We start from the raw sequence: 26,846 nt of genomic DNA, 5'->3' as shown, positions 1-26,846 counted from the left end.
CAGGCAAGTTAAACATTTGTACATTTTATTCTGCAGCATACATTTGTTACATATCCTGAAACACACACACATATACTGAAACACACACACACTGAGGGGAAAAAAAAGCGTGAAACATTTCTGTAATAAAGGCAAACGCTGAATCAATAATCGGTGTTACATGATTGTTTGTGATGCTTTTTTCTCTCTTGTTTAGATGCATTTCACCAAGAACAACATTGAAACACTAATTTCCTGAGTAGCAGTAAAGGCAAATCCGAATGAGACACAAATCCTACATAACATCTATTTAGAAAATCAAAATGGCTTATTTTTTGTTATTCAGTCCAGGACATAATTGAACAAGATCGATCCAGAAGACCACTATGCACCATTGGTCTGGCAGTGGGATAACAGCTGGCGTTGAGCATATGTGCATTAGCAGCACACACAATTCTGTCTAACTACACGCTTTAAACATCAACTTTGGAGTGTACATTATTGTGAAAGCTTTAAGGTGGGAATGCCTTCTTACAAAACAAGATTTAATTTTTTTCATTATTATTCCACAAATTGAAACTGAACGTTTTTTCCAGCTTTCATCCTGACCTGAGTATTTGGGAATTGTACTGGAAATGATATGTGATTACTGACAATTTTCTCTACAAAATAATAATAATAATAATAATACTCAAGGGTCTAATCAAAAAAGTGGGTTTGTATAGTGCAATGGATGCTCATGTTGTTCATAAACCTTACTGCAGCAGACTGGCAAAGATGTTTGTATAGTTGTTTTATTCTTCCTGATATCCCTTGTAAAAATGCACAACACAATTCTGTAATAAAACAAGTAGAAAATATTTGTTATAAAAAGAAGTAAATACGTCTTACAAAAATTAAAAGCAAACCACAACTGCAGGTGCAATTTTGTTATACACGTTTCATATTAGGGATAGACCGATAATCGGCCCGGCATATAACCGGCGCCGATATTCAGCATTTTATGAATATCGGCATCGGCCTCTTTTTTTGTTTTGATGGCCGATATATTAAAAATGGTTATTTTTGATCAGATGGGTGCTTTTCTCCTCCGTCTGCTCTGAGTCAGCGGCTGTTGACTCCCTGCAGCATTAGCCAGCCCACAGTACCATCTGATTGGTTGCTCGTGCAGCGCTAACAGCCAATAAGCAGCAATTAGCGGCTACTAGCCCGCCAGCTAACGGCTAGCTTGCAGATATTAGGTTAGCCTGCGGCCAACCTAATAGCCGTTTTTTAGCGGCTATTTGGGAATTATCCCAGGGTTAGCGTGTTGGTGAACAGTTAGCCCGCGAGCTAACCGTTAGCTCGCAAATTAGCAGCTATTTGGGAGTTAGCGTGCGGGTCAATGGCTAGCCTGCGAGATAGCCGTTAGCTCGCGAATTAGCGGCTATTAGCCCGCGAGCTAGCCGGTTAGCTCGCAGGCTAACCTAATAGCCATTTTTTAGCGGCTATTTGGGAGTTATCCCGGAGTTAGCGTGTGTGTGTGAATTGTTAGCCCGTGAATTAGTGGCTATTTGGGAGTTGGCATTATAGTTGGTGCAAAAGCTGATGGCAAATAAAAAACCTTTAACATGTTGCAAATCGCAAAAGCTGTTTAACAAACATGTGCTTGAAGGCATTTAAGCAGTCAAGTGCTGGAGTTTTTATTATAAACATTTTTAACACCAACTTTTTTTCCCCTGTAAATGTATATCGGCTTCAAATATCGGTTATCGGCCTCCCTTGACTACCGATAATCGGTATCTGCCCTGAAAAAAGCATATCGGTCTATCTCTATTTCATATGTAGTCATGCTATTTTTTTCCCCACTGTTACAGAATTTATAGTCCTTCATCTTTGTATCAAAAAAGAAAGTATCCTTCATTTTAAGCTTAATAACGCTTGGGTAGTACACTGGAATACACATTACATACTATTTGCTCAAATTACAATGACCATCAACGGAGTTGACCATACTGATTTATGTCACTTGCCTTGTAGCGTAACAAAGAATAGAAATGATTATCACGGAAAAGTGCTGACTTCGGCATCCAGTTATCACATCACATGTGCTCGGGGTGGCTCTGCAGACAAGAGATCATCTCCTGGACTGGTTTCCCCTCAAAACAAATGTGATAGACCGCTGAGAAAAGAGGAAACCTGGAGAGAGGACAATAGAAGAAAAACAACAATGGTTGAATGACATTATAAAAAAAAACACTTTGACGCTTCAAAATCACTATGGTAAGCATGAAGCCGTGGCTGTCTGATGTGGAGCTGTGCCAAAAATTCAAACTGCCACAAAAATATTCAATCTTCTTAGGGTTTGGCATTTGACCAAAGAACTTAGTAAGAACCTTCCTGCAAACTGGTAATGCAATGATCATATTTGCGAGGGTCATGTCAATACAGATGATCAATACAGAAAAAAAGCTGCACACTAACTTGTCCACCAGGCCCTTCTGCTTGAGTATGTGGTAAACCTCAGCTGAGGTCGCAGGACCTTGGAGCTTCTGACCATTCAGCATCTCCTTCTCCAGTTCCTCAATGGTCTTGGTTGGTGCCATCGGTGAGGGGCACACAAATTAAAGTCACTCATTGTTCTCATTTCAAACACCCGCCATTTTTATGCCGTCATACCGTACCTTCCCCGTCGTGGCAAAGGCCTCCGCCACCCGTCGATTTCGGCCGCCGTAGCAGGTCGTGATGAGGTCGGCTACGCCGCAGCTCTCCAGGAAGGTCGCCGTGGAAACGGTGTCATCCTTGGAGAAGAGTTTGGCGAAAGCGATCATTTCCATCAGGCCCAGACGAATCACGGCCGCCTTGGTGTTGTCACCGCAACGCAGCCCGTCGCAGAACCCTGCACCCACTGCCACAATGTTCTGACCCAGACAAGAAGATAAAATATATATTTTTTTGTGTTATTCATGAGCATCTGCATATAATTAAAAAAAAATACCTTTATAAAAAATGTAATTAAAAAAACAGCCTGTGATCTCCTTTGTTTCCACTTTGGGTTTGAGTGTGATTCCGAATCCACTTGTGTTTGTTCTCCATGTATTTAAAAAAAAAAATCTAATTAATTGGAATTTGGCTTCCCTTTATGTTTTGCAGTGTAAAAAAAATAAAGCGTTCCAGGTTAGGTATGAGCTAGTCGCTGCTGAAAAGTATATATGATGCTTCGTTAGCTTATCGTCCAGCAATTTGTCAAGCGTAAATGAATGACTTTTTGAATGGAGGGCTGATGCAACGTGTGCCCGGTGTCACACTGGATAGGGTCCAGCTATAAGATAATGGATGGACAGAGAGTGGGAAACACTAAAGCCGCTGTCACATTTCTCATCTTCCAAACAAACTCAAAGCCATTCGTCAGCAGATGTGAACACTGCAAAACAACAGACCCCTAAAGACCCCTCGGGAATGAGGCGGTACGGTCATGCTCCGCTTGATCCAAGTCATTACTTTTACATATAACTGAATGAATGAGAACTTCTTCTTCTTTTTTAACAACTATTATTGTGTGTACCTTCAAAGCTCCGCACAACTCCACAGTATCTGCATCATCCACCACTGTGATCCGGAAGTTGGGAGTCTGCAGGAGCTCTTTGAATAGTAGGCCGTTCTCCAGAATTTTACTGCCTGCATATACAGTATACACAAACGCATACTGGCATCAACTGGCTAGAAAAGTATGCATTAACTCATTCACTGCCATTGACGGCTATAGACGTCAGATATTCATTTTAACTATTTCTATTAGGTTAACATTTTTCCCCCACTTTTGTTAAGAAGAGTTTGAAATTCTATAATTGTTTTATTGTACATTTAGAACAGAAATAAAATTTGTGATTAATCATGAGTTAACTGTGAAGTAATTAATCGCATGACTTCAATCGTTAACTCATGATTAAACATACATTTTATATCTGTTCTAAATGTACAATAAAAAACATTTCTAGGTTTTTATACTCTTGTTAACAAAAGTGGGGAAAAAATGGTAAACTAATAGAAATAGTTCTAATGATTTTTTGACGTCAATAGCCGTCAATGGCAGTGAATGAGTTAATCATGAAATTTGTTTTTGAAAAACCACAAGACAAGATGAGGTATTTCGAAGACGTGTCTTCTATCTTTTGGATCATTTCTTCTGCTTACCAATGGTGGTTTCGCAGAACTTCTCAGCTGCCACCTCATTGGCGATGTTCGCACCCATGAGGACGCTGACATCAATGCCCATCTTCTCTCTGATGATGTCAGAGATCAGCTTGAGGCCCTCAGGACCTTCATCTATCCCCTGAGAGAAAAGCATAATGGAAGGAACACATGTCATATGCAGTGTTGGGAACATTACTTTATAAAAGTACTGGTAATTGGTTATAGTTACTTGCTCAAAAAAGTAACTGAAGTGAGTAATTGAATTACTTCAAAATAAAAGTAAGTCATTACCAGGCGAAGTAACTATTTTCACTACTTTAAAAATGTTTTGTATCAAATAATTTAGATTTTTTTTATTTGTATTATTATTATTTTACATACAAGGAATTCAATTTAGGTCCAAGCTATAAAGGGTGTTTTCATTTATTTTTGCTTGTTTTTTATTTCACACCATAATGACAGATATCATAATATGTTCTACCACTGCCAAGCGATGTAACGATATCCAAACATCACGATACGATATTATCACGATATGAAGGTCACGGTACGATAATTATCACAATATTGTGGGGAGGTTGGCGATACAAAAAAGGTCACAATATTGTAAAAAAGAAAAGAAAAGGGCTCATACTAAAAAAACAAAAAACAATATTGTGCTTTAGTACATTACAGCAATGAAAAATATTATAAAAATTACATATAAAAAATATGTAAATATATATATTGAGACACTTACTTACTGATGCAAGCACACATTGAGTTCCTCCACATATTGATATATTATGTCCCCCTTCATTTGACCATTAGCATGGATTTTAAACATAGAAGGGCCAAAACGTGCCTTGTGAAAATTAAAATGCACTAAAAAACTAGCCACCAGAGGGTGCTAGAACTGCACAAATGGAAATCAACCCGACTTTTTCAACAGATGTGCGTGCTTCTAATATCGTGACATGACGACGACGATATATTGTGGCAGTTGTAATATTGCGATATCATGATATTGCCGTTATCGTTACATCCCTAATTACTACAGCAATTAGAATCTAAAAAATACTGGTGGATATATGGTGATTTGTGGCACATATGTCCCCCAAATATATGTAATTTGCGCGCAGTAGTCGGTTAAGAGAAATACAATTGTTGGTGCTATTAATTACTTGGGATGTAACGATATCCAAACATCACGATACAATATTATCACGTTACGATAAGTTTAAACACCATTATTCCCAACACTTGTCATATCGGACAAATTGAGCTATGTAACGTAATTTTCCTTGTTGAGAAGGATTTTTAAAAAGTTGGTATATTATGTGCTACATGAGCCAAAATACAGCTTTGTCCTAGTGTTGGTGTTGCACAGTCGTGCAGCACCTACTGTAAATAATCACACTACAAATCTGCCTCTCAAATGAATGAGTCTGTCCACATTTTTTAATCAGATTTTTAACCAGTGGATAGTGTGAAGAATTCTCTCTCTTGCGTGCACACACAAACCTTGTTTGGCTAAGTGTTGCCTTGGCTTTCATCTCAGTCATCAGTGAAAATGGAGATAATAGCTCAAACAAGTCCCTGATCAAAATGGAGGCAGCCTGTCACGTCAGAGAGGAATTTGTCTCTTTGTAAAGCATAAAGATTTATATGCACGTTGAACACAACAATATCTGATGAATGGCATTTCATGACCTTAATTAGATATTATGGAATAAGTAGCTACTATTTAGTGTTAAGATTTCTTCATCAATTTGGAATTTTCTTTGGGTTCTTAACTCATTCACTACCATTGACGGCTATAAACGTCAAAAATTAATTTGAACTATTTCTATTAGTTTAACATTTTTTCCACTTTTGTTAACAATAGTATGAAACCTATAATTCTTTTTTATTGTACATTTAGAACAGATATGAAATTTGTGATTAATCGTGAGTTAACTAGTGAAGTCATGCAATTAATTACGATTAAAAACTTAGATTGCCTTATGCCCCGAATTTTTAATAATCTTTTATTTTTTATCCATTCAGTCATTGACGGCTATAAATGTCAAAAATTCATTTTAACTATTCATATTAGTTTAACATTCTTTCCACTTTTGTTAACAATAGTATGAAAACCTAGAATTTTTTTATTGTACATTTAGAACAGATGTCAAATTTGTGATTAATCTAGTGAAGTCATGCGATTAATTATAATTAAAAAAAAATTATCGCCTCTTGCCTTGAATTTGTAATAATCATTTATTTTCTTTTTTTATGAATTTATGGTAGTAAATTAGTTCATGTTGCTCTGCATGTGTCCACATCATCTGTGACAGCATCAGGATTTGTCCGGCAGCGTAAGAAATTAACACTCGCTCACTGGAATGTGTCAATCTCACACATCATGCAACACTCCAGGTGTGTGGGTGTGTGCGTGTGTGGGTGTGGGGGGGGGGGCGATGTTTGAGCCAGTCAGTGCGAGGGCTAATATTAAATTACCTTAATTAGTGTGATTCCCCGAGCTTTGGTCGGAACACAGCCCACCAACTCGTCACACAGTTTCCTGATGAACTGGTGGGGCACCACAAACACCAGAAGGTCTGCTCCCTCAGCAGCATCACGGAGTTGAGGAACAGCCACCTGTCAACATAGAAAATATGCATATTAAGAGGAATGCTGTGATTTAATTAGCTGATTTGGAGCTGAAAAATCTGGCGATTTATGATCAGTGCAAATGCAAGGAGCTGAAGCAAGGAATCACACTTTTGCTTAAGCGTGATTTTGTAGTTAGGGTAGGAGTAGAGGCTCTCTGGGGAGAGATGACATTGTATGTGATTGAGAGAAATACTGTAGCTGTGTGTGTGATACATTGATTTTAAGTTGCAAGGACAGTCTAAAAGTGGTAAAAGTCTTACCACATTATCAGGCAGTTTGTATCCAGGCAGGTACTTAACATTCTCATGCTCAGTGTTTATAATGTCCGTGAGCTTTCGACCATTAATATTTTCTTCAAAAACCCACATCTTCACTGTGGTCGCAAAATGCTGCAATGACCTGGCATTATTTCCAATGATCCTAGCAATGGCTGAGCCCCTAGAAACAAAGCAGAGGACATTGCCATTGGTTTAGTCCATAACTCATTTCCACTCACTACTTTGGCAAAGAATGACTGCCTAATACATCATGTATTAATACAGAATGTAGCAAAAGCCATCAGCTAAAAGGTACTTGTGCACTTATTATACTTGAGCCCTCTTCCCGTCAGTGTTGTAATGATGATAACGCAATACAATACATTCTACCGTAAACTGCCCATTTACTTCTGCTAGCACATATGAGGAACATACATTACATATTATGACAAGTCCACGTATATAATTTAAGAAACGTAACTCTTAACCACCCTGATCCTAATAGTTTTATCATCATCGCTATATCGTGTGATTCTCAAGATCTTAACTCACCAGTTTCCGGATCCGACTATGCAAACTTTGAGCGGAGACGCCATGGGTGACACGTGTTGTGTTTAGCCACCCTTTTAAGGTCTTTTTTTTAAGTTAACGTGTTTGTTTTTGAAACACTAAATGAGCCTAGCGCCAAGGCGACGACAGTTATCCAGCAGCTACAGCAGCGCCAGTTGGTTGCAATCGAGCAGCAAGGCAATGGTCACGTGACTGACACATCCCCGTGCTGCTCTAGCATTGTTGACTGTAGGTGCTAGCACAACGAATGCTAACGTTTTAGCGGCTGTATGAAGCCTCCACAGTCAATGCATTTGAATACATCATGACAATCACCCACGCAGTTGATTCATTTCATTTAAGTGAACTAAACAACTTCAGGAGGTGGAATAGGTAAATTACTTGCTTAGAAGGGGAGCTAGAAAAATGAACTTTGTTTGCTAGCACGACCACTTGCAAATAAAGAAGCGAGAGGGTAGTTTATATGCCATGTCGTCCTAGCTATAAATTTCGAGTAGTTAATGACTACCACGGGTAAAAGACGTTATTCAGGCTTGGCAACAGAATCATTGCGGTTGCATTTTGTACAAGGTTTGAAGTTTGCCGTCAAACGGTGAATTAAGAAAGCGAATAAATACGACGACCACTACTGTATTATTTTTTTTACTGTACGTCCGTCGTCCTGCGGCTAAAATACGGTGTCATGAGTCAGCGGCTCTTTTTGATGACGTCACACTCAGTCATCACACACAATATTACATAACAATGGCAGATGAGCAATAACTGGACATACTAACAACTTGCTGTACAAAAATGCTTAAAACTTCACAGTGACACATTTCTAAATAAAACGTGGAGTCCCCCCACCCTCGTAGTTTCTCCCCCGCCTCACCCCACCGACCAAGTACAAATCCAGCCTGCGATACCGTAATGTTGTGATGAATAATTCATATCTAGTGACTGTAGAGGGGGAGTATTCCGGGCTGGGGGGAGTGACCAACCCGGGATTTCCAAATTGAAAAAAAACAACACAATAACGTCACCACAGAAGGAGGAGGAGGACAGCTCCGCAGTAAATAAGTCAGTATCTATTCAGTGTCAACACTGTCAGGAAGCAGTAAAGCTCCACTTGTAGAATTAGTCTCGTTTTCTCATTATCACTGCATCAATCGCTCAAAGCTGCGGCGAATCGATGAGGAGCAATATTTTTGACGCTTCTTGCCCGTCTCTTTATAAACACTTAAAGATAATCGTGAACAGACAGAATTAATCATCAGCATCATGAACCGGTCCGTTTGCCAAGAGAATCCCGCCAGATATCCCGACAAGAGGCAAGACCAGCGAGTTGGACCACCTACTTCCGAGTCCGGGCATAGTGGTGCAGGGTCATCGCCGCATAAAACAACCCGCAACAAACAGCATCTGGAGGGGGTCCTGAGGAAATACACTAATCTGTTGCAGGGCTGGCAGAATAGGTAAGGGAAATACAGAATCGTTTTGTAAACTTTTTTTTGCATAACATTGATATTTGTTTAAATGGTATGCCTACTTTATTTTTGTTGCTATGTGTGTAAATGCCATTGCTTCCTTTCTATAGTGTTGCAGGGTTAACGAGATGTGAAATGACCATTGCCAAGAGCCTTTAACTCTGCTTGATATCAAATGGCTGCTTGAGAATTTTAAAGGAAAGAATTTGAGGTTTTGGCATCAATCAATTCAAAAAATCTAGGATTTTGTTTTGTTTCATAACAATGAAATATTCAAACTTCATTCATTTTCATTCATTCCATTAAATACGATATTAGCCATGATGACCCAGAAGAGGATAAGCAGTATGGAAAATAGATGACGAAGGCAATGTTATGCGGTTCCGCAAACTCCACAAACATTAAACTCCAAATAAAATTTAGCAGAGGCAGTAACTTTAGTTTATTTATGAAAGTAACACATGTTATAATCACTTAAGTGTTACACAAACATTAACATCATCAAGGATGAGGATGAGATGAAAATATTTTCACAATTCTAATTCAATAATTGCAAATCTAAATTACAAATATTCTGAAATGAAAGTGCAATAAGTCAAGTCTTGATAATGATAAATGTAAGAAAATACTTTATTTTTATATTTTAAGAAAACGGTAAGATACAAAAAATTCAGCCTTTAAAATTATATTTATGGGGAAAAGAGATATTGAAATAATTGACTCATGGCTTTCAGAAACAATATCAGGTTTGAAAAGGAAAATCGATTCGATATCGATTATTTGATTTTTTTAATAACCCAATCCTACTATTGGAGGGAAAAAAAGGATAAGTTTCTCTGTAACTGAAGAAGGGAAACATACAAACAGGATTTTAAATTCAAAATGTGTAAAGGAAAATGTGCAAGAAGAGTCTACTCAACGTGGTGTCTGTTCTACGTAAACAAGTAATTTACTTAGTACAACTTGCAAGAAATAAACTTAAAACGCAACTCTTGGGGTTTTTCAGTTAATGGTACGTATGGCGTAGTGAAACATATTTTTAATTTGATGTAGTTATATTTCATTGAGGCATCGATTGTATCACATAGCATTATCATTATTTTTGCTCCATTCTACTATTGCACTTTTATGGGTGACAGTAGTGAATATAATCACTCGCCGAATCAGATTCAAATATATTTTCTATTAAAAATGATGAGCTCAGTGTTTCCATCGGTGTAGTGCTCATGCCGTTGTGGATGACTGACGTGCACTGCAGTGTGTGCTTTAAATCTCATCACAGCCAACTTTCTTCATTTCCTCCCGCCTACTGACTGCATTGCTGTATGTCATATTTGTAAGCCTTTCATTTGTTCACGCGTGCTTCCATTCATTCATTTGCAGCTTGTTTTCGAAACATTGCTGAGAGGAGTTGTGTGGGTGGGTGTCCCAGAAATACTGAATGAGTCATCCAGGAAAGTCCTGCACTTGTTTCCTCTCCGGCATCATCTCTCCCTCCCCAACTCCAACTCTCTTCCTCTCTATTGTAAATTGTCCAGCTGGATCGATAGAACCATTCAAATGTGTAATGAGCGCCATGATCACACTTTGACAATGTGATATATGCTTAATTACAAGCACGCGCACACACAAGTTCAAAGTTTGGTGCAATTTGAGAGGTGTTCACCAATCATTTTGGTTGGATTGCAAATTGTACAATGTCACTGTCACATCCTTTTGCATGTTATTATATTTTTTTTGCTCATTCTCATCCCCAACATCAGTGGGCTCTCATTTGCAATCCTCGAGAGATTGCTTCGTGACTGTTGTGTATTTTCATCTTTCATTCGGAAGTTGTTCATGATGTCAATAGTAAAATGAATTCAGTTTGTTCTTTCCTCCCCATTGGAGATTACTGACTGAGCGTTATCACACTAACATATTGGTGTTCTCTGCATTTGGTATTGCCAGTGTTGTGGGTACAGTACATTCGTTTGTTGACATAGTATCATTCAATTAACTCATTCACTGCCATTGATGGCTATAGATGTCAAAAATTCATTTGAACTATTTTTATTAGTTTACCATTTTTCCCACTTTTGTTAACAAGAGTATGAAAACCTAGATTTTTTTTATTGTATTAGTACAGATATAAAATGTGTGATTAATCGTGAGTGAAGTCATGCGATTAATTATGATGAAAAAATTGGAATTGCCTGGCGCCCCTAATTTTTTAAATAATCTTTTCTTAAAAAATAAATAAAAAAAAGATTATTCAAAATTAAACAAAAAATGTAAAAAAAAGAAAGAAAAGATTATTAAAAATTAGGGGCATCAGGCGTTTAAAATTTGTAATCGTAATTAATCGCATGACTTCACTAGTTAACTCACGGTTAATCACAAATTTTATATCTGTTCTAAATGTACAAAAAAATCTAAGTTTTCATACTCTTGTTAACAAAAATGCAAAAAAAATGTTAAACTAATAGAAATAGTTAAAATGTTTTTTTAAAGTCTATAGCTGTGAATGAGTTAAACAAACATAACCGTATTCTGAGTTTCCTCTGCCGTTCTTCTGCCTTCTCTCCTTCTTGCAGGTATTTTGTTCTTGACCCCAAGGTTAGCCAGCTTGACTACTATCGAAATGAACACAGCAAAAGCCAGCGGCCCCCACGAGGTTCCCTCTCTTTACTCGGAGCATTGGTTGTGTCTTGCAGTGACTTTCCTTACATGTTTGCTGTTCAGTCCCCGGCTGGTGAATCCTATAAACTTAGAGGTAAGTGTGACATGACATGTAAGACTGGTTTTAGCAAAAATATTCTAGAAATAAAGACATGCACACAAACAATTTAAGTCTTGGAACACCATTAAATTTGTTATATTTAAATGCTATAATGACCATATTCTGTATTATTATGTCACAACATCAAGGCGAAATGGTCATTTATACATTTGTTAGCTGCCTGGTTGATGATGGTTGATGACATAAATGAAATACAATTCTTTTAACCTTTATCCAGATCATCACTTAAAAGGAAAGTCAACCCCGACATTTTCTTGTCAATAATATGTTGCTGTTGTTGTATTATGTTGTTATATATTTGCCCCCACTAATCTAAAGACGGCATTGTGATTAACTAATTCACTCCCAGCCATTTTCACTGAAGCAACCCCCTTCACTCCCGGCTGTTTTATTGGATTTGGACTGATTTTTCAAGGCCCACAGAATATTGTGTTCTATTGCTATAAACATGGATTCTATTGCTATAACATGGAACCTACCAAAAGGAAGATTAGACTCTCTTCTTTCAACAGGAAAAAAAAAATCTGTTTTGGAGCAATTAGCATTAGAATATAGCTAAGTTTCATCATTATTCACAAATCTATTTAGAAATGTGAGTAATGAGCGTTTTTCCAACATGGCCCCTGGTTGATCTATTTTGCTCTGCTGCCACCTGCTGGCCGTTTGTGTAATAACTACAATTTCTTCAACCGTTTTTTGCAGTTGAGAGGCTGCATCAAAGTCTTCTGTATGCTCTAGCATAAAAATGTTTTAAAAAACGTATAAATACGTGGTTGGGACACTTAAAACATTTAAAACAGAACGTATTTATATGTTTTTGGGAGCAAATGAGTTAATATTGCATTTGTGAAATGTGAATGAAGCAGCAAAATCACCCGTTTTTAATCCATCTCCGGGGGCAGCCATTTTGCCACTTTCTGTCGACTGAAAATGACATCACAGTTGCTCAGGTGGCTCAGTTTAGGAACATCACATGAGCAAACTCAGAAAACAGCTCAGTCTTGATTGGTTGTTATCTGAGCAACTGTGATGTCATTTTTCAGTCCACAGCAGGTGGCAAAATGGCTGCCCCCTAAGATTGTTAAAAAATGGGGCGCTTTTGATGCTTCATTGATAATCCACAAATGCAATATTAATCAGTATGTTGCGTTTAGACGACCGGAGGTGGGGCTGCATAGAACACATTATTATTATTTTTTGGGGTTAACTTACCTTTTAAACTGCTTTCTTGAAAACTTTGTAGAAGGGTGGTGTATGCCTCCCTTTTCTAATATTTTCTGGAAAGCAGTTTTGTCAGTATTTTATGCATATCCCTATCTGTCCCACTGTTTTACTATGTCAAAATGACTTTATAAACATTGGTCAATCATAGGGCACATGCATTATAGCCTGCATTGAAATCTGGCAATTCAACCACTATGTAGTCATTGTTTAGTGAAACAAAACAGCACAAACAAAGCTAAGTGGTGGCATCTTGCTCAGTATGTATATTAACGGTGTTTTTTCAAATCTCTTCAATACTGAACTCGATATAGTCCAAAGGTCTTTCGTTCATTCATTGTTTAAATTCTCAAACCAGCATTTTTATTTGGCAACTACAAAGTGTTTTTCAAGGCAGTCTACATTGGAACAGCTTTTAAACACAGACAGCTCAAAGCCGCTTTATTGTTACACCAGCTGGCCTTGTTTGCACAAATTGTTCACCGATTGCAAATTGCAAAAAAAAAAAAAAAAAACTTTTAACAGCTTTTGGAAAAAGTTATTTTGATATTCAAGCATGAATTCTTTCTTACACTATGAATGCAGGACGGCAGTTACAGTAGCCTTCCTTGTTTCTTTCAGCTTCAAATGCAGAGGAGCAGGAGCTATGGATGACGCAGCTACAGCTATGTTCTCGATGCCACTCTGACAATGGGGCCAAGGTACACACACACATACACGCACACACGCGCACATGCAGCCATTTAAACCACTGGTTGAATTCTGCATTGATCACGAAACGACAGTGCTCGATCAACCCACTTCTCTTCCCTGCTTCCTTATTGGATTAGCACTACTCCAAACACCAGAGAGTTTAGATTTCGAGACACACTGGAACCATATTGGATTTCTACCCTGCTATTGCACTTGTAAGATATAGTTTGTTTGAGTCAGCCTCTTAGCGCTTCCACATCTCGTCCACTCAGGCATGTGAAGCAGATGTCTCATCTCTCTAATGGTTTACCCCCCCCTGGCCACAATTTCACTATCACAGGTGTGTTAAAAGCAATGCGGGTTCAGGATTGTGATGTATAATGTGACCTGCTGTCACTATAAATGGGCAACCAAAAATGATCCAAGCGCTTTGATGTTGTTGCTTTATTTTCCACCTTCACCAAATGACTTAATGACATTTTGTTTTTCATCTCACCGTTAAAAGCCTCCCATCTGCTCAGTCTTCTCCGCACACAGCCGTAGCAGGCGGCTGATGTATTTAAGCACATCTTAGTGTGGTTCATTTGCTAAAGTGCTGTGTGAGCACGCACGTGTACTGTCTTTAAATTAATAACCATGTGACTATTATCTAATCATTTGCGCTTATCGTTCATCATGTCTTGTAACCAGGTGCTTTACTAGTACACTGTTATAAACTTATAGAAATAGTTCAAATTAATTTTTTACGTCTATAGCCGTCAATGGCAGTGAATTAGTTAATATTACATTTGTAGAATATGAATTATGCTGTAAAATACAGCCATTTTTATCCATCTCAGGTAGCGGCCATTTTGCCACTTGCTGTCGACTAAAGATAAACATCACAGTTGCTCAGGGCTCAGGTAAAGTCCAATCACAGCTCACCTGTTTTCTGAAGCTGAGATGTGATTGGTTGTTATCTGAGACCTGAGCAAAGTGATGTCATTTTCACTCGACAGCAAGTGGCAAAATGGCCGCCTTTGGATATTGATAGAAACTGCTGGAATATTCCACTAACACAATATTAACCAGAATACTGTATTTAGACGAGAGCTGCATAGAACATATTATTGTCAAGACATTTTTAGAGTGTTGACTTCCACTTTAATATTTGAAGTTGTAATGAATAAACTTTACGTTTCTTCAATTAAAAATATCCTGTCAAATTGTCTTCCATTATAATCGTAATTGCTGAAAAATGTTGGGTTAAATGATTGCAAGTTTTCCTCTTTCATTACCTAGATTAACTAGTATCTTCCAAGTAAACTCAACTAATCTGGGTTTACAGTGTCTGACTAATGTGAGTTTCTGGATCCGAGCAATATTTTGTGGGCATTTGTGTGACGTTTCACACCAATCCAATTACAGACCCCAAAACATCCTTCCCTCTCACTTTTAGGCAGAGTTGAGGAATCCAGATCCAGAAAGTAAAAACTCTGAAATAATTTGGCTTTTTATTGAATTATTTTTGCTCTTCCCTATTGACTGTTTCACCATGAAATAATCATAAGGTTTTTGAGGGACTGTCACGGTTGACGTGTCTTCAAGATAGCATGCTACTTGGGGAATGTGACGTCTTGTCATTGTCTGTCACGCTTCCCGCATGGGAAATTTGATGTGGCATGACAAAGGTCTGGATTAGTTGGCTGATGGTGAAGAGCAGTTAAGGAAGAAGGTGCAGCCTAACTTTTTACTTCTTAACTCATTCACTGCCATTGACGGCTATAAACGTCAAAAATTCATTTGAACTATTTCTATTAGTTTAACATTTTTCCCCCACTTTTGTTAACAAGAGTATGAAAACCTAGAAATGTTTTTATTGTTCATTTAGAACAGGTATAACATTTGTGATTAATCGTGAGTTAGCTATTGAGGTAAAGCGATTCATTAATATTAAAAATTTTAATCGCCGATTTAAAAAAACAAAAGAAAAAAATATAAAAAATGAAGGGCATCAGACGATTAAAATTTGTAATCGTAATTGATCGCATGACTTCAGTAGTTAACTCACGATTAATCACAAATGTTATATCTGTTCTAAATGTACAATAAAAAATTATAGGTTTTCATACACTAGTTGACAAAAGTGTGGGGGGGATGTTAAACTAATAGAAATAGTTCAAATGGATTTTTGACGTCTATTGCCGTCATTGGCAGTGAATGAGTTAATGTCATCAGAAAGCACTGCATTAGGACTAAAGGGCAAAATTATCCTTACTTCAGCAAAGGACTGAGAAAGCAGTAGCGGAAGGTCTGAAAACTGCCTGTTGAGGTCGGCTGCAGGGGCTTTGCTGGGCATTTACTTTGGAATGTACTTTGAAAACTGCTACCTGAAAGTGCAGCCAGGAAGCGTAAACAGCATCCTGATTTGGATTTGGTGGATCCGACCTTGCGAAGGAGGATGCTGGAACTGCCAACACGCCATCCCATCTCTCAGCTTGTTATTTATACCTTTTCCCCATTACAAACATGTCTTTCTACTCGCGTCCCTTTTCGTAATGGGCTAATAATTTGCATCCAATTCTCCCGCTGTTGCGTGCGTTTAAGTCTTGTGATGGCAGCAGTGTAGCCTGAAGGTGCAGTGGGTGCAAAGGCAGAAAGGAATTAGGTTACCGACTGCCTCTCATCTTACTTCTCGCGCACGTCCTCTACTTTCTTTGGCTGCTGCTGTCTCTTAAAGATCTCACAGGGTACTATTCGAGCTAGCAAATATAACTGCTCATTAGATTTATGAAGAGAAAAAGAGGACTTGAAAACTTTTGATGAACAGAGGTAACTGTAAGTCAGGGAAGGAGAAGAAAAGGTGGGATATGGTGGATGGTGATGTTATATAAAGTCCTGACTATAAGGGTGATTAGCAAACAAGAGATTGTGGTGTGAAAAAGAAAGTGAGAAATGAGTGAAGGGGGGAAATGAGAAAATGATGTGTGAAAGCCGCTGAGAAAAATTGAAAGGTGTTGAGAGGAACAAAGGCAAAGCAAAGATATTAAGAACTTTTCCAAATCTTTAAATAAAACCAATAGACAATTTCTAGCAGTGGTTCTTAACTTGTTGAAGGCACTGAACCCTACCAGTTTCCTATCTGCACTCATCGAACACTTCTTTATTGAAAAATAACATGATTTTTTTCCTCTTATTCATAACATAGGTATAATGTTTACTGGTGGACAAAATAAACAGGAAGAATCAAATTAGGCTCTCATCACATTGAATTCAGAAAACGTTGACATCAGCTGACGACTAGCGCGATCACCTGCAGCCAATGATGGCCAAGCATAGCATATAATCATCAATCAAATGATGAACCCCTGAAACTGACTCATCGAACCCCTGGGCTTCAATCGAACCCAGGTAAAGAACCACTGCTTTATAGTATAATCAGTTTGTCTCTTTTTTTTTTTTGTCTATTTAATTAATTAATTAATTAATTGTGTGATTTATATTAATTTATTTTCAAATTGTTTCAGTGACATAATGGGGTTTCTTTCTTTACATTTTGTCCACACATCTTTTTTTTTTTTTTTTTTGCACTGATGAAAATAACCTGTTAGGGTGTGATAAATCCAAGTCTATATTTGGGTACATCAGGACTTTAAACTGTGAAAGTGTCTTAACATCTTTCCTTCGCCGTCAGAGGAGTGATGACTCACCCTCCCCTGAGAACGACACGTGTTGTGTGAAGCTGTGTGAGAGCGCGTGACAGTGTATGAAAAGACCTACTTCGACTTTGCCTCTGCCTTATCCAACCGACATTTCATGTTTAATGGTAGTTCTTGTCTCTGTTCTATGCAAGAGAGGACCTCCATGTGCATAAAGCTTTTTCTTTTGTTGCTTTACAGGTCAAATCTTATTTTACTTTTAGACTTTTTTTGGTATGTAAGTAAAGAAGCCCATTCATTTTGTCTACAGTTATATTTTGAAGATCAAATTTGGCCTAATTATAATTGTATTTGAGCTCTCAACGTGTACCAAGAGTGTTATTAGGACCCCTTAAGTTGGGTCATGGTCAAAATTTAAATTTGTAAATGTAAATTTTTTTTAAATCATAGAAACAACAATCGCTATGATGTGAATGAAAAAAAAAAAGCTCTGCTACTGAACAGCAGGTTTAAAAATAAAACCACAGATCTTGATTGAAGTGTGAGTGAGCTGAAAGTGACGTCATGCTCAAATATATCTCTAGACAGATGCCTGGCCATGTAGTGCACTATAAATAAGTATTGAATGGAATTCTGAGAGGAGCATATCTGTGTTTACATGAAAGCACTTTCAAGAGGTTTGCATCTCAGCAGTGTCTTTCTAAAACATAAGAGATGGAAGTTACAATATTTTAGATGACATCTAAAACTGTTCCACCGTTGTCATTTATATAAAAATATTTCTCTGGGGAATGAACTCTTTGACCGCCAAAAACGTTTAATGACGCATGCTAAAATCCTAATGAATGCCGCCAACAACGTCAATTGATGTCAACTACGTTTTTTTTCTCAATGAGCAGTGCAACGTCTTGTGCAGCACTGCCTTGTCATTGGGGTTGTAAAATCCTAAAACAGCCACTAACTACGGCCAGCAGATGGCAGCATTGTTTCTCTTTTCAATGGGCTCCCGGTGTATAGAATTACAATGAAACATGACGAATCTGATGAAATTGAATGTTTTCAAGGATGACATGAATGATCAAAGACTTTGTCACATTAAATCTAATTCACAGAGTGTCACTAAACAAAAAATATTAGTGTCAAAGTCACTGTTGTGCAGAAAATGTATGTTTTCACCAAAAACTCGTTTTCTCCTTATCTTTTCAATTTTCTCTCAATGTCACTCAAATTACCTATCTTCAAATGGTAATCACTAAAGAACAGAATAAGGTAGAAAGATATTTTTTTTTCTAATGAAGGAATGGAACCCACCATATGTATATGTAGTCAAAACACACAATATTCTGTTTGCCTTGAAAGATGAGTTAAAATACTCTAAATCGGCTGGCATTGTCGGGGTTGTTTTTTGGATAACGTTTGGCTGTCAAAGAGTTAAAAATAAATAATACACTATTGTAATTACTAACGTACTGATTGCAGTGATTTGTGTGTCACTACAGTGAATAGCATTACAGTGATAGAGAAAGAGGGTTTAAACTCTTCTTTCTGCTAAATTGTTGTCATCACTGTTGAAATAATTTGTGATTAATATTCATCACAGTTCATCTCACATATTCGTTAAATAAGCTGATGTCCCAGTTGTGGTACTCGGAAGGCAATGCCACTCCTAATTACAGTCAAGGGTCACACGAAGCACTCATTATCTCTCTTCTCACACGAGTCATCCTCATTGTCAATTACATTTGTCTGCAAGGGTTCGCCATTGAGGGAATGGAAATATTTCTTCTATTGTATTACCTTCACTATGTAAAAAAACTTGAAAGAAAGAAAATCTCTGTTTGGATCACTGTTTGTTTGTTAGTTAGAAACACAAATTTATAAGTAAAAAATTCACCTGCTATTTTTGTGCTCAGGCCAAAGCTCGGCTAATTTAAATAGTTGTCCTTTGGCGCCATCTAGTGGCTTCTTGATGCCAAGGAACTACGTTGAAGTGAGTTTTGCCACTATCGATGATTATAGACCTTTTGGGCTGTGGGTAGAGGGTCAATTACTCGCTATTTAATGTAATAGTCATTCCCTACCTTTTGCGAATAGCGGAGGAACACTGTACTGTATATTAAGTATAATTACAACACGTCTGTGCAAAAAAAGAAATGAATAACCCAACCCAAATTGGTTTATTTTTAACTCCGCTGCTGGGTTATAGCACCATCCCAACAGTTGTTAACTCATTCACTGCCATTGACGGCTATGGACATCGAAAATTCATTTGAACTATTTCTATTAGTTTAACATTTTTCTACTTTTGTTAACAAGAGTATGAAAACCTAGATTTTTTTTGGGTACATTTAGAACAGATATAAAATTTGTGATTGATCGTGAGTTAACTATTGAACTATTGAAGTCATGCAATTGATTACAGTTAAAATTTTGAAATGCCTGACGCAATAAAAAAAAAGATTTTAAAAATTAGGGGCGTCAGGCAATTTAATTAATTAATTAATCACATTACTTCACTAGTTAATCACAAATTGTATATCTGTTCTAAATGTACAATAAAAAAATTCTAGGTTTTCATACTCTTGTTAAGAAAAGTGGAAACAAATGTTAAACTAATAGAAATAGCTCAAATGAATTTTTGACATCTATAGCCGTCAATGGCAGTGAATGAGTTAATTTGACCCAGCAGAATGGATTGGCCAATTTAACCCAACAGATGAGTTATTCTGGGTTGTTTCAACTTCATATTTTTGTCATTTGCTATCCCCAAATGCTGGGTCAGATTAAATACAATTCTGGGTTATTTCACACACCATACTTTTTTTTTGTGTTCAATAATCTATGCAAATACTTGATCACATTAAACAGTATGAAAAATGTATTCTAATACCTTAAATACAATCTCTATGAATATTAATTGCATTAGATTACCAACGCCATTAAAATTGTTCAACTTCAAACCTATAACAAAATATATGTTAGATTTGGACACTCAAACCATATATTATTCTATAAACACTAAAAAATAAAAAATAAAATGCATGTGGCCCACCTATCTGACCAACACAGCTGGGTTAGGTGGTCAGATAGGTGGGCTGGAAATGCTTTTTAGATTTAGAAGATTTATTTCGAGTCAACCTCATAAAATCAGGTCCAAATGGGTTACAATATAAAAGTGTCAGCCTTCTTGTAAATGTTTTTTTCTGCACTTTGTTGCGGCGCTCTTTAGAGCCAATTATTGCATCAGCGCAGTGTGGTATGGAGGTGATCACTCTCGAGCCAGAAGCCCTGGATACTTTGATGGTGACCACTGACCAGTGCGTTGTAAGCTTGTAAATCGGCTAAATGGATAAAATTCTCCTTAAATCTGCAGAAGGACTTTCGTGCTTATTGTTGATGTAGGCCAAGCTGCGTTTTTGAACTTCATAGACGGGTGTAAGCAAAGCTGGCAGCTGTCTGTCTCGGTGCGAGTTCCCCAACTTCATTTGTAAAAAGATAGGCCGGGTACACAAAGTCAATCAGGCTGTTTATGTCTCGAGTTTGCCCCTTCTCAACTATCTTATGTCTTATAAGATTGTCCTATAAGTAGGGTGTCGGTGACCAGATGTCACGATTTAACCGGGACTCAGATTTGAGCCTTATGTCCCTGGTCCCGGCCATGTGTATAGCAATTACACAGTTGTCATATGGCCTATTCATACAATAAACCAATTAAAAAGGAAGTTAACTTTTATATTCCTTCCTATTTATGTACTTTCACATTGAAATGTACATTCTCATTCTCATCAGCATCTAATAGCTAGCAGGCGTATTTTCGTCAACTACAGGAACTATAGGCCTACTAGCCTAATGATGCGGTCACTGGTCCGACACACCACTCGCTAAGCTTTTCTGACAGCATATTTCTAAAGTTAAAATGCGGATCTGTCTCGAAGTAAACAGCACAGCCAGCTTCCAATAGCTGCCGGGACGAAGCAAAAAAGGTTGGATAAAGGTATGTGTATTTAGCGCTGTTGAACTGTCATCCAAGATAGCACTTAGCATTCGCTGAAGTAATAACTTAACCACCCGTCACCAGATTGACTGGTGATTAAATTTGTAGAACTTTTGGTATATTTGATTTTCAGCGAAATTGCAGTTGTCCCGGTTTTTAATTTTTGAAATTCTGGTCAGCCTACCTATAACATTATCCGTGTGTTAAAGTGGAAGTCAACCCCCTGAAAAAAAATCTTTACAATTCTATGCAACCCTACTAATCTAAAAACAGTATTCTGTTTAAATTCCACCCATTTGTATCCATCTGCGTAATACACATGTAAATTGTGCTAGCTATAGCCTTTTAGGAAACTAAGTAAGTAAGTAGCAAGCTCCCTGCCTGTCAAATTAGTTAGCAAGCTAACGAACCAAACCAGCTAGCCTAGTGGGTGAGCTCAAAATAACGTGAACACAGGTATTGTATACAAGTTCCAAGAATTGATTTAATAAATGGCTGAGGCGGATTGAATATCAGTGCGTGCTTCAGTGATAATTGCTAGATGGGATACTTCGTTGTTAGCCAAACTTACTAACAAGCCTGGACACTCACACGCAACACAGACAATGTGAATGACTGTATTTACGTAGTGAGCATAAGTTCTCCCAGTGGTAATTTGCACTCTCACAGAGCCTGGACTGGCTAGATGTGAAGATTTCGGTGTGATGACATCATGATGTTCCACTTCCAAGTAATACAACCTATCTGTTGAGTCAGCACTCGATGCAAATAATCCAATGAGTGAAACATTTCTTAACCCAGCAGTTGAGAAGAAAACAACCCATCTTGGATTGAGAGATTTTGTCCAAGTTCAAAAATAACCCAACAGGGTTCAAATATAACCCAGCACTAGGATAGATGAAACAACCCAACATTTCTTCGTGTGTAATTTTTTTTTGTCCGTCCTTCACAGCAGTCTGTGGAATGGTAATCTTCTCGATGGTATGTCTGTGCTTGTTCCTGCAAACATGGCCACCTTTTATTTCAATCAACAATCAGATTTTCGTCCCAACACATTCCAAACGATGCTCGCAGCTAGCAATGATTGTAACGCGTCTTATCCTTTCTGTTGGTTTGTGTGTAGGGGATGACTGAGGCAAAACCAGAACAGAAGATCCTGGTCAACTCCAGTGAATCTCTGCCCCCAAGAGCTGGACCCCTTTCCTCTCTGAATGAGGTAATAACACAGACAACACTTCAAACACATTAATTGTGTTATGTTAAAAAAATGCCACATGTTTACAACAAGGAATGATGATTATTATCAGTTAGATGTACCAGAAAAGCTGCAAACATGCACATTTTCACGTTAGTTGTGTTCCGCTTTTTTGGTGGAAAATAAGAAAACGACTCCAAGCCTCTCACGCTCTGTTCCTTCCTCTTGCTCAAGGATTTACTCCTTTTAAAAGCTACTTCTGCAGCCACTTTAAGCTGCTTGGGTGAGTGCTTCACTTTGCTACACCACAACGTTCGGGCCCACAACCAGAACCAGAACCACCATTCAATGAGCTTGAGTGAGACGGCTTCCTCCGAGAGAGTCAAGTCCTGGAATCAGCGCTGCAGCTCAAGCGTGCACCAGGTGGAACCCGGTAGCCTCAAGTCGAGCAGTCCAAGCCCGATCCGCTCCGTCAACGAGAACCAAAGTCCCAAACACTGCAGCCACACTGGAAGACAAGAGAAGGACCACAACTACATTCAGAGTCATTCAGGTGAGCTGAGATATGGTGACCAGACTCTGCATGTTTATAGAGAATCAAGAAAAATATTGAATTTGAAATACTGTACAGCAGTGCATGATGTATATATGGAATCCAAGAGTCTGAAGTTTAGACTCCTGGATTATATATACGTCATGCACTTAGGTTGTAATTAGGTTGTTCTACCTGCACAATAACCTACCTCTAATTTAAGGCAGCAACAAGTACAAAATGAGTGAACTGAACTCATTTATAGATTTATTTATTTTTAATTTAGTTCATTTCCCAGAGGTGTAATGTTTTTCATATTTTTGTACTTAAACTCTTCTGTTTTAAGATGAAATAGTGAAAAACAAAATATTGTAAAACAATCAAATGTTATCTTTAATTCATATACTTGTTGTAAGCTCCGGAAAAATAGTTAATTTAGTAGTAAAAATGTTGTTGTTTTTTACAATTAATCGCTAATTGTTTTTTTTCTTCTGTTTTTCTGAGTATTTTTTCTGTGTTAAAAAAATATATATTTTTACCGTTTTTCTTAATTTTCTTCCTGTTTTTCGGAGTATTTTTATTTTATTTTTTTCCCCTGTTGTTCTGATTTTTAGAATTTTTTTTTTAAACTGTTTATGATTGTAATTTATCCAACACCACCTTCAGGCCAAGTATAATGACCTCAGTTATATTTGGGTCCAAGTCAGCCAGGTTCGAGCATCAGCTAAACAGTCATGCAACACCAACACGTTGCGAAAATCAGTTGATTTTACTGAAATGTACAACTGAGTGTCATCAGCCTAACAGTGAAAAACTATTCTATGATGACAAATAATAGATCTCCGAGGTAACCCATAAATACAAATTAAAATAGGCCCAGGTATTGAGCCTTGTGGTAAACCCAAAGTAAGATGCACAGATGAGGATAGATGAATTTTCTGTTTGACATATATAAAGAGAACCATTCTAGAACAGTCTCAGAGAGCCCGACCCAATTTCTCAGGCTATCAGCTGTGATGGCATGATGATGGCAGGTTGTGAGTCTCTCTCGCTCGCTCGCTCTCGCTCGCTCGCTCAGGTCCAACATCAGTGACGTGACTGCTAACCTCGCAAGTGTTTATTTGCCAACAATTCCCAGTTTCATTTAGTTGTTAATCATGCTTTATCGTATCTATAAAGCACTTGAAACTCCAACAGGCCAAATTGCTGTACAAAAAACTGTGAGGGAGGGAATACTGGTGGGTTTTAAGAAAGGACTTAAAAGGGAGGAGAGGTGAAAGGCAATGAATTTCACAGTTCAGTTCCGCCACCGGTAATCAGGCAGTACCGTGCACTACTATCAGTTTCCTAGTGACCCTGAACAGGATTAGTAATATAAAATCAACAAATGCTTCTTTTCATTTCCTTCATCTTTTAACATTTCAAGTACACTAACAGCCGTAATGTCTTCTTGAGTGTTGTGACAGTTGGCTACAGCTTGTAACATTCTACTGACATCTACAGGAAAAATACAGCACTACCATTATTTGTATTGATGACTTTTGTTGCTCAAACAGTGTAAACCAGGTATCCAGCCTGTTTTCCATGTTTCTCTCCACTAACACACCTGATTCACGACCAGGATCGTTATCAGGCTTCTGCAAAGCTTGCTGATTAGCGGATCATTAGATTCAGCTGTGCTGCAGGAGGGAAACATGGAAAACAGGCTGGATTGGGACTCTCGAGGACCAAACTTGAGCACCCCTAGTGTAAACTAAGTGTCCATTTTTAACCACGTTACTTCAGAATTCTAACCCTTTTACAACCCTTGAGTTTCACATTTCAGTGGGGCGTCATCTTCTTTTTCAGACAGTTTGACTGAATGGGCCAGATCTTCTCAGAAGCAGATGACACATGATGTATCAAAACTGGTCCCGTTCAGGAACCAGTCCCAGCATATTGAGGTATTTGCACATTCGCTTGCATTTTACTACGTCATAGTAACAACTATATTTTTGGGGGGGGTTGAGAGTGTGTGGTCTTGTTTTTGTTACATAGTGGGACTAACATTCTGGGATTTTACAGAGTTGTGGGGCCCACCCGTCCATGCAAGTTTAGACCTCTTTTTGAGGGTCAAGACTTGGTTTTAGAGTTTAGGTTTGAATTGGATTATGGTTAGGGCTTAGGGTTAGGCTAAGGAATAGGGGTAGGCAATCATTTTTGATGGACGGGGTTAGGGGAAGGGGCTAGGAAATGCATTATGTCAATGAGATGGCCCCACAAACATAGTAAAACTATCTACTAGTGTGTGTGTGAGCTGTATTTGAAATACCATACAAGCCAAAAAGGTTGTCATTTATGATACATTCATGTGTGATAATCTTATTTTAACTCTTTGACTGCCATAAACGTTATAAAACGTTTAGCATAAACCTAGGGAAGGGCGCCGAGGACGTTAAAAGACGTCCCCTATGTTTTTTTTTTTTTTTTCAAAAACGGGTGCAGGAAAGCCTTGGGCAGCTGTGCTGAAAGTATCAGGCAGATCTGATTAGTCAAAGACTCGTTTTGGCCCCTAGAGGGCAGCGATGACTCTCTTTGCACAAGGTTGGATGGGCCGCCCACCGTGGGCGTCAGTAGAAGACGTGAGGCGGAGCTAGAGTGTTGAGGAGACAATGGCTGATCCAAGCCACAATGGCTTGACCAAGCAACCGGTTACAAGCAGCTCACGCTTGAGCATTTTTTTCAAAGACGGAAAGCATCAATCAATACTAAAAAGCGCATTGATGTCAACGATGATGATGACAACGAGCTCTACGCCAAAGTTGGAAGCTTTGGCGTGACTGTTATGAACACGTAATAAGCCTCACCGGCTAAGCGCGGCTAGCGCGGCTAGCGCTGCTAAGGCCGGAAAACGCGCACAATAGCCGGCCGGGTACTTCTACACAATCGGACATTCGATCGGGCGATGGAGAGTTGGCATCGACCAATGCAGATTGATGATGATGATGAAGATGACTCCGAGCTCTACGCCAAAGTTGGAAGCTTTGGCGTGACTGTTATGAACACGTAGTAAGCCTCACCGGCAAAGCGCGGCTAGCGCGGCTAGCGCTGCTAAGGCCGGAAAACGCGGAGCTGCACAAGCGGACATTCGATCGGACAATGAAGAGTACCCCGAGTCCAATGCATATTCATCGGAGGAGCGGGTACAGTCTGATCACGGAGAAGACACTGTTTCTGGACTACGATGCCACCATGAATGGAGTGGATAAAATGGATCAGAACATCTCCTACCACCCGGTATAGCAACTGAAGGACACGGGGAAGCGAGACGTAACGAAACCGTAACGTAACCGTAGCATGATCCTGATATTAGACTTGATGACACACTGCAGTATATACTTGCTATTCCCCGGAAAAAAACGGCCGGCAAGAAAGTGGCGCACGCGAAGAGGCAATCTGTTGTGCAAATGCTGTTGCGTCTCTTTGCACGCAGGAGAGTGTTACAAAAAGAAAAACTGTCGTTGAAACATCCACATATTTGTAAATAGCACCACAGTTGCACACATTTGTAAATAGTTTGCCAAATTGTTGTCAAATTGTTACACTGTTGAATGTAAATAAACGTATTTTGCTATCAAAAAACACTTTTTCATTCTTGGTGGTAGTGTTTTATAGAAGTAAAGCACTATTTAGGTGTTTGTGGCATCATTCATGGACAAAAAGAAGTGTC

The 26,846-nt window shown here is 38.3% G+C and overlaps 2 protein-coding genes across 3 annotated transcripts in view; one reads left to right on the top strand and one right to left on the bottom strand.

Annotated features, from left to right (window-relative positions):
• Positions 1 to 8: 8 nt before the first annotated feature.
• gpd1l (glycerol-3-phosphate dehydrogenase 1 like) lies at positions 9 to 8,308 on the bottom strand. The gene is made up of 8 exons (XM_086078071.1): positions 7,599 to 8,308; positions 7,050 to 7,227; positions 6,634 to 6,774; positions 4,153 to 4,291; positions 3,524 to 3,636; positions 2,643 to 2,879; positions 2,443 to 2,549; positions 9 to 2,157 (listed from the first exon to the last, which is right to left on the bottom strand). Exons 1-8 carry the CDS (start codon positions 7,640 to 7,642, stop codon positions 2,061 to 2,063), a joined length of 1,056 nt encoding a protein of 351 aa, XP_085934197.1. The 5' UTR covers positions 7,643 to 8,308; the 3' UTR covers positions 9 to 2,060.
• Positions 8,309 to 8,597: 289 nt separating this feature from the next.
• The window catches only part of LOC147171993 (oxysterol-binding protein-related protein 10-like), a 36,788-nt gene continuing 18,539 nt past the window's right edge, over positions 8,598 to 26,846 (top strand). The window contains exons 1-7 of one of the 2 annotated variants that reach the window (XM_086078070.1): positions 8,926 to 9,070; positions 11,659 to 11,738; positions 11,807 to 11,837; positions 13,707 to 13,786; positions 22,534 to 22,626; positions 22,840 to 23,158; positions 24,986 to 25,080. In XM_086078070.1, coding sequence (XP_085934196.1) covers positions 11,706 to 11,738; positions 11,807 to 11,837; positions 13,707 to 13,786; positions 22,534 to 22,626; positions 22,840 to 23,158; positions 24,986 to 25,080 — 651 coding nt within the window. In that variant the 5' untranslated portion in view covers positions 8,926 to 9,070; positions 11,659 to 11,705. Of the gene's footprint in view, positions 9,071 to 11,658; positions 11,838 to 13,706; positions 13,787 to 22,533; positions 22,627 to 22,839; positions 23,159 to 24,985; positions 25,081 to 26,846 lie in introns of both variants that reach the window. The other variant, XM_086078069.1, reaches the window with a different exon arrangement.

This window comes from Leptonotus elevatus, chromosome 6 (assembly GCF_054856555.1).
Source record: "Leptonotus elevatus isolate MCC_2025b chromosome 6, RoL_Lele_1.0, whole genome shotgun sequence".
Classification (NCBI taxonomy): Eukaryota; Metazoa; Chordata; class Actinopteri; order Syngnathiformes; family Syngnathidae; genus Leptonotus; species Leptonotus elevatus.
The sequence above is the reverse complement of the archived record's forward strand: the minus strand, read 5'-3'. Positions and strand labels throughout refer to the sequence as shown.

Bases quoted from the DNA above. Each gene is read 5' to 3' on its own strand.
- gpd1l (XM_086078071.1), bottom strand. From the start codon at position 7,642: ATGGCGTCTCCGCTCAAAGTTTGCATAGTCGGATCCGGAAACTG. The intron at 3,637-4,152 runs GTAAGCAGAAGA...CTGTATATGCAG, and splicing joins GTTCTGCGAAACCACCATTG to GCAGTAAAATTCTGGAGAAC. The intron at 2,158-2,442 runs GTTAGTGTGCAG...TCCTCTCTCCAG, and splicing joins CAGAAGGGCCTGGTGGACAA to GTTTCCTCTTTTCTCAGCGG.